Source organism: Heptranchias perlo, chromosome 5 (assembly GCF_035084215.1).
Source record: "Heptranchias perlo isolate sHepPer1 chromosome 5, sHepPer1.hap1, whole genome shotgun sequence".
Taxonomy (NCBI): domain Eukaryota; kingdom Metazoa; phylum Chordata; class Chondrichthyes; order Hexanchiformes; family Hexanchidae; genus Heptranchias; species Heptranchias perlo.
The window spans coordinates 81,414,437-81,429,778 of record NC_090329.1 but is presented as its reverse complement, the minus strand read 5'-3'; the positions used below and the strand labels follow the sequence as shown (position 1 = coordinate 81,429,778).

The 15,342-nt window shown below is 42.4% G+C and overlaps 1 protein-coding gene across 5 annotated transcripts in view; it reads left to right on the top strand.

Annotated features, from left to right (window-relative positions):
• Positions 1-15,342, top strand: part of LOC137321890 (amine sulfotransferase-like) — a 46,966-nt gene that overhangs the window by 11,389 nt on the left and 20,235 nt on the right. For all 5 annotated transcript variants that reach the window (XM_067984717.1, XM_067984722.1, XM_067984721.1 and 2 more), the window contains exons 2-3: positions 11,120-11,280; positions 13,350-13,552. In XM_067984717.1, coding sequence (XP_067840818.1) covers positions 11,120-11,280; positions 13,350-13,552 — 364 coding nt within the window. The remainder of the gene's footprint in view (positions 1-11,119; positions 11,281-13,349; positions 13,553-15,342) is intronic.

Below are 15,342 nucleotides of genomic sequence, written 5' to 3'. Positions count from 1 at the left end.
CCAATCCTTAGGCTTGCTACCTTTTCTGGCAACTTTATACGACTCCTCTTTGGATCTAATACTATCCTTAATTTCTTTTGTTAGCCATGGTTGGGCCGCTTTTCCTTTTGTGTTTTTGCGCCAGAAAGAAATGTATAATTGTTGCAATTCATGCATTCGTTCCTTAAATGTTATCCATTGCCTATCCACTGTCATGCCTTTTAATGAAGCTTCCCAATCTATCATAGCCAACTCACTCCTCGTACCTTTGTAGTTTCCTTTGTTTTGATTTAGGACCCTAGTTTTGGATTGGACTACTTCACTTTCCATCTTAATGAAGAATTCTATCATGTTATGGTCACTCTTCCCTAAAGGACCCTGCACAGCAAGATTATTAATTAACTCCTTAAAGCACTTTGGGATGTCCTGAGGTTGTGAAAGGCGCTATATAAATGCAAGTCTTTTTTTAAATAGTCTCTGCTTGAAGGAGAATCTTCCCAGCTTCTCTTGTGTCGTCCACATAACTGAGGTCCCTCATCCCTTGTACCATTCTAGTAAATCTTCTCTGCATGCTCTCCGAGTCCTTGCCATCTTTCGATGCTTTCTGCAGAATGATCTGCAGTGTAGCTCCTGAAGAGTGGAAGCAAGTCATCACAGCTTCTTGCAATGTATATCCTAGGACTTCCATAGCTGCAGTCTAAATACACGTGAGGTTGATTTTCTTTTTTTAAATATGAAATTGTTTTCCCAGCAGGAGCATCACCCAGCGCATATTGGAAATGTGCAGGTGTACTCTTTTTAATCTTCTGTCCTTTACTTTGTCAATTTCCTAATAGGCACCCCTGGTGGGCAAGGCTCCCTTTCGGAAGCACGATTCCATAAAGTCAGCTCTATTGTGCTTATGGTATCACTCATTGAGCCTGATGCAGCATGTGCCACAAATTGTATACCAGATCTTGAACTACAATTGTCAGGGAGATGACTATAAAGGAACCTGCCTGATTTTCCTTCATTAATTGAAATGGGAAGAAAATCAGGCATGTTCCTTCACAGGTGTGCACACTGATCTGCCTGATTTTCTGATATTTGCTGTGCCCAGGCTATTCAGTTCGCCTGGTTGAAAAGCCAGGAAAATCTCCTCCAGTCTTGTCGAATCACCTGAGCCAGGTTTTTCATCCATTTAGGTGTTTTCCTTTTGCCCTTGGGCAGAGTGCATTGAGGAACATCTCAGAAGTGGTACTGCATGGTGAGGAACTAGAATAACGGTACTCTGCTTGATTTTCTTCTTCCATCCACCCAGGTTATACCCAAAATCGGGTGAGTGTCCAAGGAAAATGTGTGCTACTATATCATAGGGCTTTCCAATGGTCAAGAAGGCCGGTCAGGCAGGATCTGCCCCTTCTGAAACCATGTTGCCTGCTATTTATTGGGTTGTTTTCATTGAAGAAGTAATCTTCAACTTTATCCCTAATGATCAATTCCATTATTTTGTCAGTTACTAATGTAACACCAATTACTTGAGTTTATTTTATCGTCTGTCTAGGATGTCCATTAGACTTAGTTGTAGAACCTCCTACAATTGGTGACCTGCTAGTCGTGTCTTTACTAATGAATACTTCCAGGCTGGCTGTTTAATCATTAACCTAGAGTATTATGGATCTGCCTGGTCGGGTGTCTGATTATTGAGTCTGCTGCAAAGGATTGACTTGGTCCTGAGCTTCCGTCAGCAGAACCACCTCAACTTCAAAGACCCCAATAAACCGCTTCCTTGGAAGAATAAGCGATTGACAGGCAACTGGGTGGACAGCAGGGGATTCTCAGTTTCAACTCCGCTTTCATCCTAAGATATCTCAATTCTTCTTTGATAACCCTTTTGCTGTTCCAATAATGGAAGAATTTCATACTGTTGCATTTGGCTTCTACAGCCTGTGCTCATTTCTAATTCACTGTTTGTCCCTTTGGCTACCTTTCTTACACATTTTGGGAGATTCTTGTTTTCTTCCGAGTGGTTTCTTGCATTTACCTCCCTACATTTAAGCCCTGATGAGTTTTATTACAGGTGTGCAATCCTCACTGCACTGTTTTCTCTATGCGCTGCTCTCAGGTAATCTTGATGTGGAGATGCCGGTGATCTAACATGCACAAACACAATAATAGGAAAATCTTCCCCAATACATCCAGCCAAAAATAGGCAGACATATTTTAATAAGATGCAAATTACATCATATGATGTATTCTTCATCATTTATACCTTAGCACTGGGCGTTGGGAATGCTAGATGTCCAGCTGTGGGCATCAGGAAATAGGTGGGGAGGAGAGTTAAATTTTAAAGGCTGCTTTTACTAAAGTTGGTCAGATAGTAATAAATGGCTTCAGTGTCCACCTTAATGACTTTCACCTCAGGAAATGGACTCTAGCAAAAGGTGGGCAGAAGTCACGTCCTGCTGAAGATCTGCTACTGTTGTGGCAAAGAGGGAGATCTAGGCTGATAGTCAATGGACTATTTCACCATAAAGGACATTACAGCTTGATCCTGCCCTCATGTGACGACCATAGAAGTGCCCTTTCCAGCAGGGTTTACTGGATAATGATCAGGAACATTGGATAATCTCTCTGCACCAGAGAATTGAGGTCAGTTGCATTGTCCTCACTGCTGCACTGGCTGAGATCAGTTAACTCAATACAGGCTTGGGATTGAGTCTGGGAACTTCCTCATCTATACAAGTATATATTTGATCGGTAACACTCCATGTGTTGCATTTAGCCACTGACGCATTAGAGGAAGCTACAATTGCATTTCTACCTTTTTCCCTGAATAACGTTGGGGGCAATTTTGAGTCTGTAATGTTATGAGTTGGAATATCATGGGCAGGGTACACCCAAATTCCAAAATATGTTTCCAACAGATAAAACTCTTTGCCAGGAGTGTGGACTCATTATATTACACCAATTGTCTCCTCTCTTGACTAACACAACAGGGCAGAAATTCTCAGGCCTTCCAGTATACTTTCACCTGCTCCTTACAAAGCCAGTGGCGTCAGAAGGCCTGAGGTCAGGGACTACCTATTTTAGGAGTGTAGACTCTCAAAATGACCTGGCGTATCCTTGGCAGTAACCCATTCTCACTAGGCATATTAGCCGCTAAATGGCAGAAGTGGGGCCCACCTGGCCACAATCCAGGCCTCAACCTCCAAAGAGGAGAAAGATATCGGCAAAGGGTGTTGCTTGGGCAGGCAGGCATTCTAGATGTGGCACAGGTTCCAGCCATTGGTATGCTAATAGTGTGACTGTCTCCTGACCCCGCATACTCTGGTAGGGTCAGCAGCGGAGGTCATTGGTAAGCACAATACCAATGTAATTACCAGGATCGCTGGCCGGCAGGATTTCTGGGCCAACTATTTTTGCATCTGTGTTCACCAAAGTATCATCCTCTTTCACCTTCAAACCCAGTCTAAATTAGTCCCAATTATTATTTGCATGTTTTGTGCTAAGAGCTCAGATTTCCCCATCTGGTTATGTGCAACCCATTCTTTCTTTGCACAGTTCTTCTTCAGAAAACTCACAGGTCCCTACAAAATGTAATACTGTAGTTCCCATTCACACCATTTTAATAACCATTCATTGAAGCCAATTATCATGATTATTGTTCCTATGCCTCCGACATAGGTCTTCTGTCCTAACCGCCTGAAAGGTCAATGCTTTGTGCACATCTACAGATATCCTTTTTACTTTACAGATAATCAGGCATTCCTGTGGCCACAAACGTGATTCCAGAATGTTATGTTGCCTCCCTGGTGCCAGGGTCGCGGATGTCACTGAGCAGCTGCAGAACATTCTGAGGGGGGATGGGTGAACAGCCAAAGGTTGTGGTCCATATCGGTACCAATAGGTAGAAAGAGGGATGAGGTCCTGCAGGAAGATTTTAAGGAATTAGGAAAGAGATTAACAAGCAGGACCACAAGGGTAGTAATCTCCAGATTACTCCCAGTGCCACGTGCTAGTGAGTATAGAAATAAGAGGATAGAGCAGATGAATGTGTGGCTGGAGAGATGGTGCAGGAGGGGGGGGCTTTAGATTGCTGGGTCATTGGGACTGGTTCTGGGGGAGGTGGGACCTGTAGAAGCTGGACGGGTTGCACCTCAACAGGGCCGGGACCAATATCCTTGTGGGGAGTGCTGTTGGGAAAGGTTTAAGCTAACTTGGCAAGGGGGTCGGAATCTGAGAGGAGATTTAGAAGGAAGAATAACAAAGCTGGAAGAGGAAGGCAGAAAAGTAGTAAGTGAAATTGGAAGGCAGTGGAAACAAAGGCCAGCAAAGGGGGTTGGGTAGCGCTGTTAATAAAGGATGAGATCAGTACAATAGTGAGAAAGGATCTTGGCTCAGAAGATCAAGATGAGGAATCAGTTTGGGTGGAGTTGAGAAACAGCAAGGGACAGAAAACATAGGCGGGAGTTTTTATAGGCCACCAAACAGTAGTGGTAATGTAGGGCACAGTATAAAGCAGGAAATTAGAAGTGCATGTAACAAGGTTAATACAATAATCATGGATGACTTTAATCTACATATAGATTGGGCAAATCAAATTAGCACTAAAACTGTGGAGGAATGTCTACAAGATGGTTTTCTAGATCAGTATGTTGAGGAACCAACTAGGGAGCAGGCTATTTTAGATCTAGTATTGTGCAATGAGAAAAGGTTAATTAATCTTGTTGTAAAGGTGTCCTTAAGGAAGAGTGACCATAATATGATAGAATTCTTCATTAAGTTTGAAAGTGATGTAGTTCAATGCGAAACTCGAGCCTTAAATCTAAACAAAGGAAACTATGAAGTTTTGAGGCGCAACTTGGCTGTGGTTGATTGGGGAACTACATTAAAAGGTATGATGGTAGACAGGCAATGGCTAGCATTTAAAGAATTAATACATAATTTGCAACAAATATATATTCCTTTAAGGCACAAAAACCCAACAGGAAAAGTGGTCCAACTGTGGCTAATGAAAAATTAAAGAGAGTATTAAATCAAAGGAAGAGGCTTATAAAGTTGCCAGAAAAAGCAGAAAGCCTGAGGATTGGGAGCATTTTAGAATTGAGCAAAGGAGGACGAAGAAATTGATAAAGAAAGGGAAAATAGACTGAGAGTAAACTAGCGAGAAACATAAAAACGAACTGTAAAAGCTTCTATAGTTATGTAAAAAGGAAAAGACTGGCGAAGGCAAATGTGGGTCCCCTACAGACAGAGACGGGAGAATTTATAATGGGGAATAAGGAAATGGCAGAGAAATTAAACAAATACCTTGTGTCTTCATGGAAGAAGACACAAGAAACCTCCCAGAAATACTAGAGAACCAAGGGTTTGGTGAGAATGAGGAACTGAAAGAAATTAGTATTGGTAAAAAAAATAGTACTAGAGAAATTAATGGGACTGAAAGTTGATAAATCCCAAGGACCTGATGATCTACACTCCAGGGTTTTCAGAGAGGTGGCTAAAGAGATAGTGGATGCATTGGTTGTCATCTTCCAAAATTCTATAGATTCTGGAATGGTTCCTGCAGATTGGAGGGTAACAAATGTAACCCCACCATTTAAGAAAGGAGGGAGAGAGAAAACAGGGAACGACAGACCTTTTTGCCTGACATCAGTAGTACTGAAAATGCTAGAATCTATTATAAAGGATGTGATAACAGGACACTTAGAAAATAATAGGATTTGGCAGAGTCAACATGGATTTATGAAAGGGAAATCATGTTTGACAAATCTATTGGAGTTCATTGAGGATGTAACTCAGAATATAAAAGGGGGAACTAGTGGATGTGGTGTATTTGGATTTGGGGGTAATATACTGGCATGGATTGAGTATTAGTTAACAGACAGAAAAGAGAGTAGGAATAAACTGGTCTTTTTCAGGTTGGGCCCCAGCTATTCACAACCTATATCAATGATTTGGATGAGGGGAACAAATGTAATATTTCCAAGTTTGCTGAGGATACAAAACTACGTGGGAATGTGAGTTGTGAGGAGGATGCAAAGAGGCTTCAAGGGGATATAGACCTCATTACAGCCATGGTCCAAACATGGACAAAAGAGCTGAATTCCAGAGGTGAGGTGAGAGTGACTGCCCTTGACATCAAGGCAGCATTTGACCAAGTGTAGCACCAAGGAGCCCTAGTAAAATTGAAGTCAATGGGAATCGAGGGAAAACTCTCCAGTGGCTGGAGTCATACCTAGCACAAAGGAAGATGGTAGAGGTTGTTGGAGGCCAATCATCTCAGCCCCAGGACATTGCTGCAGGAGTTCCTCAGGACAGTGTCCTAGTCCCAACCATCTTGCCCACTCAGGCTAAGTGAGTGGGCAAGAAGATGGCAGATGGACTATAACATGGAAAAATGTGAAGTTATCCACTTTGGTAGGAAAACAAAAATGCAGAGTATTTTTTAAATGGTGATAGATTGGGAAATGTTGATGTTCAAAGGGACCTGGGTGTCCTTGTACATGAGTCACTGAAAGCTGACATGCAGGTGCAGCAAGCAATTAGGAAGGCAAATGGTATGATAGCCTTTATTACAAGAGGATTTGAGTACAGGAGTTAAGATGCCTTACTGCAATTATATAGGGCCTTGGTGAGACCACACCTGGAGTATTTTGTACCATTTTGATCTCCTTACCTAAGAAAGGATATACTTGCCATAGAGGGAGTGCACTGAAGGTTCACCAGACTGATTCCTGGGAAAGCGGGATTGTCATATGAGGAGAGATTGAGTAGACTAGGCCCGTATTCTCTAGATTTTAGAAGAATGAGGTGTGATCTCATTGAAACATACAAAATTCTTAGAGGGCTTGTTAGGGTAGATACAAGGAGGATGTTTCCCCTGGCTGGGGAGTCTAGAACCAGGGGTCACGTCTCAGAATAAGGGGTAGGCTCGAGGAGCTGGATGGCCTACTCCTGCTCCTATTTCTTATGTCAATAGGAACTCTAGTATCAGTGGCAGGAGTATAAATAAAATAAGGTGACGGTGCTTCTTCTAGAGACACTAAGATCCACCTTAAGTTTTTTTTTGTTTTTAGAGGCAACTTTCAAACCTGTTTTCAGTTATTTGCTGTCGTGCTGTTGAATTCACAAGGTTGGATCCCACAGCACTGGCAATCAGGATGTTAAAGATTGCATCTTCTGCGATGATATAACTGAGAGTTCACAATGGCCTGAGGGATAAAACTTCATTATTGCAATTTCTTTTAACAGAAGTTCAGATTCTTGGCAGAAAGAACCGATGGAGTCTGAGAACTTAATTATCTGCATGTACAATGAGATTAGGTTTGTCTGAAACATATGCACAGAGCTTACTACATCACTACTGTACTCTATGCCAAGTTGAAGGCCTTGAGTGAAGAAAATTAATCTGTTATTACTTCACAAGGTTCTAAATGCGATTTAATTCAGAATGAAATTTAGCTTCTACGTAGGGTCAACCTGAGGAAAAAAAATGCTTTTTCCATGCCTTGGGATGATATATGAAGCTCCCCAACTACTGATGCCACCAGATGTAGATGATAAGCAGAAATAGCAGCAATGTGGGCTGTTGGTGAAATCTGAGTCCTTGATGTGGCAACAATTTTGGATATGATAAAGTCACTGTTATTGCCACATTACAATGGGTTGAAGCTGTGGTCCTGGCACCAGTGCATAAAATGCTTCTACTTAACATTAACATTATAAAGTACATTTTATGAATTTGTGCTCTCAGCACACTGTTGCATGCTGATATTATCAGGAATTTGAGCAGAGGTCAGCATATTCTTTATGGTATTTTATACATTATTCCAACTTTTTGTCCAACCCACTAACCTGTCTATGTTCTCTTTATAAAATGTAAAACAAATATGTCCCAGACCAATTTGAAAAACGTTAATTAACTCTTAGTCTTTCCGTTCTGTCCCTTAACATCTCTCTAACCATAGAGCTGCCTTAATTTTGTTGCAATTCTCTTATTTGGCATCTTATTGAACATCTGGAAATACATATATTTATAACCTCCACTGCATTACATGATGTAAATTATTTTAAAAAACACTTAAATTTGTCAAATCACAACCTGCCATCTACAAATCCATGTTCACTGTCTGATTATCCCATGCTAAATGTTCACTTGTTTTATCTGTACCATGAACTCCAGACAGATGATTTCCCTCTGAAAACTACCTAAATGACAGGTACTCGTGGAGTAAAAATGGGCAGTCACAGGCTACACATTGTGTCCGGACATTCTGTGTTGTTTCATGCACACTGCAATTCATTACAGCAGAAGGGGAGTGTAGCAATTTAAATTATATTTAAATCAACGTCAAATTAGGCCAATTGGGCCTGAGACCAGCTTTCCTCTGTTTCCATTGGCTGCCGATGAGGGGTAAGCTCCCCTTGTTATAAGCTGGTGCCTGGGTTGCGCTTCAGCGGTTGGCTAATTTAAAGGGACAGGTTGAAAATTACCAGTAAGTTTGCTGCTCACTTTTTTCCCAATTTTTAGGGAGCTCAGCTGTTCGTCAGAGAGGGAGCATTCAGTACAGAAGTCAAAAAACGAGAAAGATACAAGCCTTCGGGGAGAGAGCAGGGCAATGAGATTAGTATTGGATTGCTCTAGAAAAGAGCAGGCAGAAACATAATAGGCAGAATGGTGAACAGCCTCCATCTATGGTTCTCGAAGGTCCTGAGTGTGTGTTGCCTGGTGTGCCATTTGGGATAGTCTAATATTTTGAGAAAGGTGAGGCACCATAGGACCAGGATGGCACCAACGGATGGAAGAACTGTAGCCATGCTCCATGGCAGGCTCACCACTGCAAGTGACGGTGAAGGTAGCCAGCACAATAAATTTCTTTGCCACTGTTCTATCTGGGGGGCAATTGGGGATAGTAGCAATATCGGTCAGTCTGCTGTGCATTGTTGCAAAAAGAAGCTGGCTGTTGCATTGTTCAAAAGAGTGAACCAACACATAAAGTTCCCTGTGTAAACTCTGGGAGCAACAAGCTTGAGCCCAGGAGGATTTCAGAGTCCAGGGGTAGTCAAAGACATTATGTAACCCTTTGTGCTCCTCCTGAAAGGAGTGCCCCCTACATGAACTGCAAGAACTTCTGTTCCATCAATCTGCAGCTTGTATGTGCTCACTGATGCTATATCATGCAAGTCAAATTTCCAGGCTGCACAAATGACTTTCTTTTTGAGCGTTTACAGTAGCACCAATGTTTGTAGGTCTCTAGACAGTGAAGTGCTGGCCTCTGGGGGATCTGCTATGGATGTCTTGATACTTGACCTCTCTGTACCCCAGCAGAATATAATGGGTCCTATGCTTCTACCATAGCAGTCATAGAAAACCCGATTGGCATCCTCGAGCGGTGCTTGTCAGGCTGGTCCCCACTGGTGGGGCCCATATACACCCTTGGAGGTTGTACAACTCCACTTGCTCGGCACACTGGCTGCCACTATGGCACCAGGTGGTGAGTGATGATCGAGAATCCTTGCCCCTGTCTGTTCATTACAAGGCAAATGGCAATCGTAAATTCTGCCTCTACGAAGCATTACAGAAACCACGGAGAGCCATTGTAACCGCATCTTGTCATTTTCCTCAGGTTTCCGCTGGTCTCCCACTAAAGTTGTGAAGGAAAACAGGCAGAATCCCCACAGAATTTCAGGGCTCTTAATATTAAACTAGCATAGTCCTTTGAGTTGTACCTTTTTTCAAAAAGTTGGCAATCTGCTCTTTTAATCTTGAGTAGGTCAGGTGTGATTCATTCTTCTTATCTATGTTCTGCCTAAAACAACCAAGATAACATCAACATTCATTTTTGCAGTGCCTTTAATGTAGAAAAAACATCCAAAGGCACGTCACAGGAACATAATCAGATAAAAATTGATACTGAGCAAAAGATAATATTACGGAGGGTGACTAAAAGCTTGGTCAGAAAGTTCGATTTTACGGATGCCTCAAGGGGGGAGGCGAAGAGGTTTGTGGGGGAATTTCAGGGTTTAGAGCCAAGACAACTGAAAACACAGCCGCCAAAGGTGAGCCAAAATGACTCATGGATGTACAAAAGGCCAGAGTTGAGAAACTGAATGAGTGCAGCTCCAACAACACTTGAAGCTCGACACCAGCCAGGACAAAGCAGCCCGCTTGATTGGCACCCCATCCACCGCCCTAAACATTCACTCCCTTCACCACTGGCGCACAGTGGCTGCAGTGTGTACCATCCACAGGATGCACTGCAGCAACTCGCCAAGGCTTCTTCGACAGCACCTCCCAAACCCGTGACCTCTACCACCTAGAAGGACAAGGGCAGCAGGCACATGGGAACAACACCACCTGCACGTTCCCCTCCAAGTCACACACCATCCTGACTTGGAAATATATCACCGTTCCTTCATCGTCGCTGGGTCAAAATCCTGGAACTCCCTTCCTAACAGCACTGTGGGAAAACCTTCACCACATGGACTGCAGCAGTTCAAGAAGGCAGCCCGCCACCACCTTCTCAAGGGCAATTAGGGATGGGCAATAAATGCTGGCCTCGCCAGCGACTCCCACATCCCATGAACGAAAAAGAAAACTGACTCCTAGGAGCGTTGTAGGGCTGCAGAACAAGGCCATGAAGTCATTTGATAATGAGAATTTTAAGTTGGGGGACTGGTAACCAATGTAGGCCTGTGAGCATGAGGTAATGGGTGAGTGGGACATTGATGTGGAATAGGATACAGGCAGCAGAGTTTTGGATGAGCAAACTTCATGGAGGATGGGAGGTCGGCCAGGAGTGCATTGGAAAAGTCAAATCTGGTGGTAACAAAAGCATGGATGAGGGTTTCAGCAGCAGATGGGCTGAGGCAGGTGCAGAGATGGGCGATGTTACAGAGGTAGAAGTAGGCGGTCTTTGTTATGGTGAGGATATGGGATCAGAAGCTCAGCTTGGTGTCAAATAGGGCACAGAGGTCAGCCTGGTTCAACCTGAGCCAGTGGCAAATGTTACTCTCTGGTAACATCCTATTGGGGAATAACTCAGATATTCAGTATAATCTATATCCACTAGTGTGTTAATTACATTTTTTCCTCAACTTAAAAACCTGACAATTGGGTGAAGATTATTGATTATCTGATGTTTGTCTTATGTAGGTTTCTCAACCGTGCAAGAATGTCCACGACTAACGATTACTATTTTCAGTACAAAGGCTGTAACTTTGTTTCCACAATCTACACAAAAGAACATTTAGAGCAACTGGAACATTTTCAAATACATGATACAGATGTCTTCATTGTGACATACCCTAAATCTGGTAAGAAACTTGTTAGTTTCTGAAAGTACATAAAAACTCAGAGATTACTGTTGGTACTGCTTCTTTAACATTACTCTAGCCCTGCCACCAACTTGTAGGGAAGCATTTGATTTTGAGCCAGCACCTTCCCAGGAGGACTGCAAGCTTTGGCACTGAGGGCACCTGTTACAAATTGTGTGTCTACAATAGATATTCTGAGGTTTAGAGTCATTTAGCTTCTCTTGTAAGCTGACCTCACGCCCTTTACATTTACTGTCCAATATCTAGTCATAAGGGGGCATAACCTTAAAATTAGAGCTAGGCTGTTCAAGTTGATGTCAGAAAGCATTTCTTCACACAAAGGGTATTGGAAATCTGAAATGCTCTCTTCCAAAAAGCTGTTGAGGCTTGGTCAATTGAAAATTATAGAACTGAGATTGATCGATTTTTGTTAGACAATGGTATTAAGGGTTACGGAAGCAAGGTAGATAAATGGAGCTAAGATACAAATCAGCCGTGATCTAATTGAATGGCGGAACAGGCTCGAGTGGCTGGCCTATTTCTGTTCCAATGAATGAACATTTCAATCGATTGCAGCATAGGTTATAAACTACCAAACATATTTATTAATAGTAACTGGATAATTGAGCAGTAGCACTGACACCAACTTCTCAGTTGGCAAGCACAAATCATGCTTTGCTATATTCCCCACAGGTTTTTTCCTGAGTGGAAAATCTAGGCTATTGTGTCCATGTATTTTCCCCCTGTAACTCCTCCCTCTCTGTTTCCTCAGAGTCATTTACCTTTTGTACTTTCCTTTGTAAATCCATACTTGTAATAATGTCCAGGTTGTGAGGGATGGTAATATTTGTAGACCGTTTGTATATTAACTTAAAGTGTGATGCAATATTTGCCCCATCTCATGATGTCAAGAGAACCCTTACATTAAAAGAGGCTGGCACAAATAATTTAAAATCTTTTTGGCACCTCTCTGGTTGTACCGCCAGTAAAACTAGTCGGAGCGTGCTTGGCGCAATGTTGTCTCCCAAAATGGTAACCGAGGTCATGGACATATATCATAGGACCCTGGTTTTCACGTTTAAAAAGCTTTCCGCCTGAAATAGACAGGTGCTTCAGCCAAGCAGCAGTAGGGCCCAGTAAAAATGGCATGGGCAGAGCGTCGGCGTTAACTAGGTGGTTAGTGTTGTTGACCGGAGGTTATTGGCTTAGTACAAAGAGGAGAAGAGTCAATTCTCTCTCAACTCTCAATTCGCTTTATTTGCTTTGTTAGATCATATACATATAGCTTATACGTCTGGTTAGATATAGACATACAGTTTGCACCAGGTTATACAGTTTTTTATACCCAAACTAGGATCTAAACGCACACCCACTAGGTTTCTCTGACACTCCCTGAGTGGTCACAGAATATAGAGGATAATACCCGAAAAGGAGAGCTGACGCTGGCCAGGCGTTCCGTTCTCTCTCTCTCTCTCGACGTCGTCTCTACGCCCCTGACGTAGGTTCTTCCACTTCCGCGATGGTTGGTCTCCGGAGTCTTCGCTCTGGCTCCACGCCCCAGATTCTTCATTCTTATTCCGAATCTTATCTCTTCAAGCTGTGCTGTCTTTCTCCCTTTGGTTTAGACTTGCTCGCCTAGCCTGTATCTTCTCCTCATTGGCTCTGTCCCAAGGACTTAGGTAGCATTACCTCATTACTTCTTTTCTAAATAAGGTCTTGTGTCTTCTCACATCTTCTTTGTCTTTCACAAAACTTAGCTAATTCAAACCGGTTCCAGCCAGCTCAGGCCAGCGACTGAACTCAGGTTACTTCAGTTCAAAAGTTGTTCTTGCCTGTGTGTCAGCAGCTGGGCTCAGGTTACTTTCTGCAGCCCTTGGCCAACAGTGTACTGACCCCGATTTGAGGCCGCTACCACCTTGCCACCACCAATTTGGCTAAGTTTAAAATTGATCCCATAGTGGTCTATAGCTATTCAGGGAGTAGCATTTCCTCCATTTGGTGCGAGGTTATATGAGTGGTATGTTAAGGGATCTTACTTATAACTTTTTTATTTTTCTGTTACATACCAGGTACCATATGGATGCAGCAAATAATTAGCTTAATTTATTCTGATGGTGACCCAACTGCCGTACAAAGCAAACCAGCATATGAACGTGTTCCTTGGATCGAGGTACCAAGCTCAAATTTTCCAGCACGCCCATCACCTCGCCTGAATGTCACACATTTGCCCTACCATTTAGTTCCAAAAGCACTGAAAGAAAAGAAGGGAAAAGTAAGAATTTTCTTTTTGCTATCATTTTGTTGTATAATGTATCTGTGCTTTCTAATGCTATTTGTGTCAGCATTAAAAACATTTTTTCTTGTGGCACACTGGGTACGTGACAGTGAGGCTGTAGAAAACTGTAACAAAGACAGGGCAATTCACAAAATTGACCCCGGTTATTCCTAAATGCACTTATTATACTTGCCCCTGAGTTCTCCCAGCTCTGACTCCAGTTTAGGTGGGGCTTCCAATGCTGTTCTCTTCCCAATACCAAGTCTGTGAAAATTGGGCCTCTCACCCAACACTCTGGTAGAATGGCTCCCCTGGGCCCATCTCCCAAACCTGACCACTCTAAAGACACTGACTAATCACAGTGTTTCAGTTCCACAGGCGCCCTCTGATATGGCCGTTCTTCATGTGTGTGCCTAGACTGTGAATTTTGGTTGGCTGCCAACTACTTGGCACCTAACAGCCGAGCCCAGCCCTAGAATCTCTGCTCTTCTTACGCCGCTAAATCGGTATAACTAGAGTCTGGAATACATTCCACCAGGTCCCTGCCAGTTGTTGCATCTATCTGCTTTTCATCAAGAAGTGAGGGGAGACTAATGGTAGTGAGTGTATTTAACGGTATATAAATGATAAAAATATGTCATCTGATCAGATAATCACAACTACAAATCCAATCGTTTAATTGGGAATGTATCAAAATTACAGTTTCCAGTGGCAGGGTAACGTATTACATTGGCAAATGGTACTATTATGGAATCCATCATTGTACTGAAGATGATCAAAACTCACAATGTGCTTGAATAACAATTCATATTCATTTTTAAACATCAATCTAACCAAAAGTACAGTTTGAAGAATTAATCCAAATTTATAACATTAAAAGTTGTACATCTGTCAAAGTATCCATAGTGCACAAAGCATGACTGCCATGGAATTTGAACCCCTCAATGTTCTTTGAAAGACCCTGTTGGTTCATCACCCCTAAAAGTGAATCCAAGGTTTTAATAACAAGTTTGAATAGATTTTTTTTCTTTCATTATATGAAAGAGAAATATGAAATGATACATTTTGGTAGGAAGAATGAGGGAAGCAATATAAACTAAATGGTACAATTTTAAAGAGAGTGCAGGAACTGAGACCTGGAGATGTATGTGCACAAATCTTTGAAGGTGGCAGGGCAGGTTGAGAAGGCTGTTGAAAAAAACATATGGGATCCTGGGCTTTATTAATAGAGGCATACAGTACAAAAGCAAGGAAGTTATGTTAAACCTTTATTTAAAAAAAAGCACTGGTTAGGCCTCTGCTAGAGTGTTGTGTTCAATTTTGGGCACCACACTTTAGGAAAGATGTCAAGGCCTTAGAGAGGGTGGTGCAGAAGAGATTTACTAGAATGTTACCAGGGATGAGGGACTTTAGTTATGTGGAGAGACTGGAGAAGCTGGGGTTGTTCTCCTTAGAACAGAGACGGTTAAGAGGAGATTTGATAGAAGTATTCAAAATCATGAACAGTTTTGATAGAGTAAATAAAGAGAAACTGTTTCCAATGGCAGAAGGGTTGGTAACCAGAGGGGACAGATTTAAGGTGATCGGGGGGGAAAAAAAAAAAGCCAGAGCCAACAAGAGGAAACTTTTTTTTAACGTAGCGAGTTGTAATGATCTGGAATGCACTGCCTGAAAGGGTGGTGGAAGCAGATCCTATAGTAACTTTCAAAAGGGGATTGGATAAATACATGAAGAGAAAATATTTACAGGGCTATGAGGAAAGAGCAGAGGATTGGGACTAATTGGAT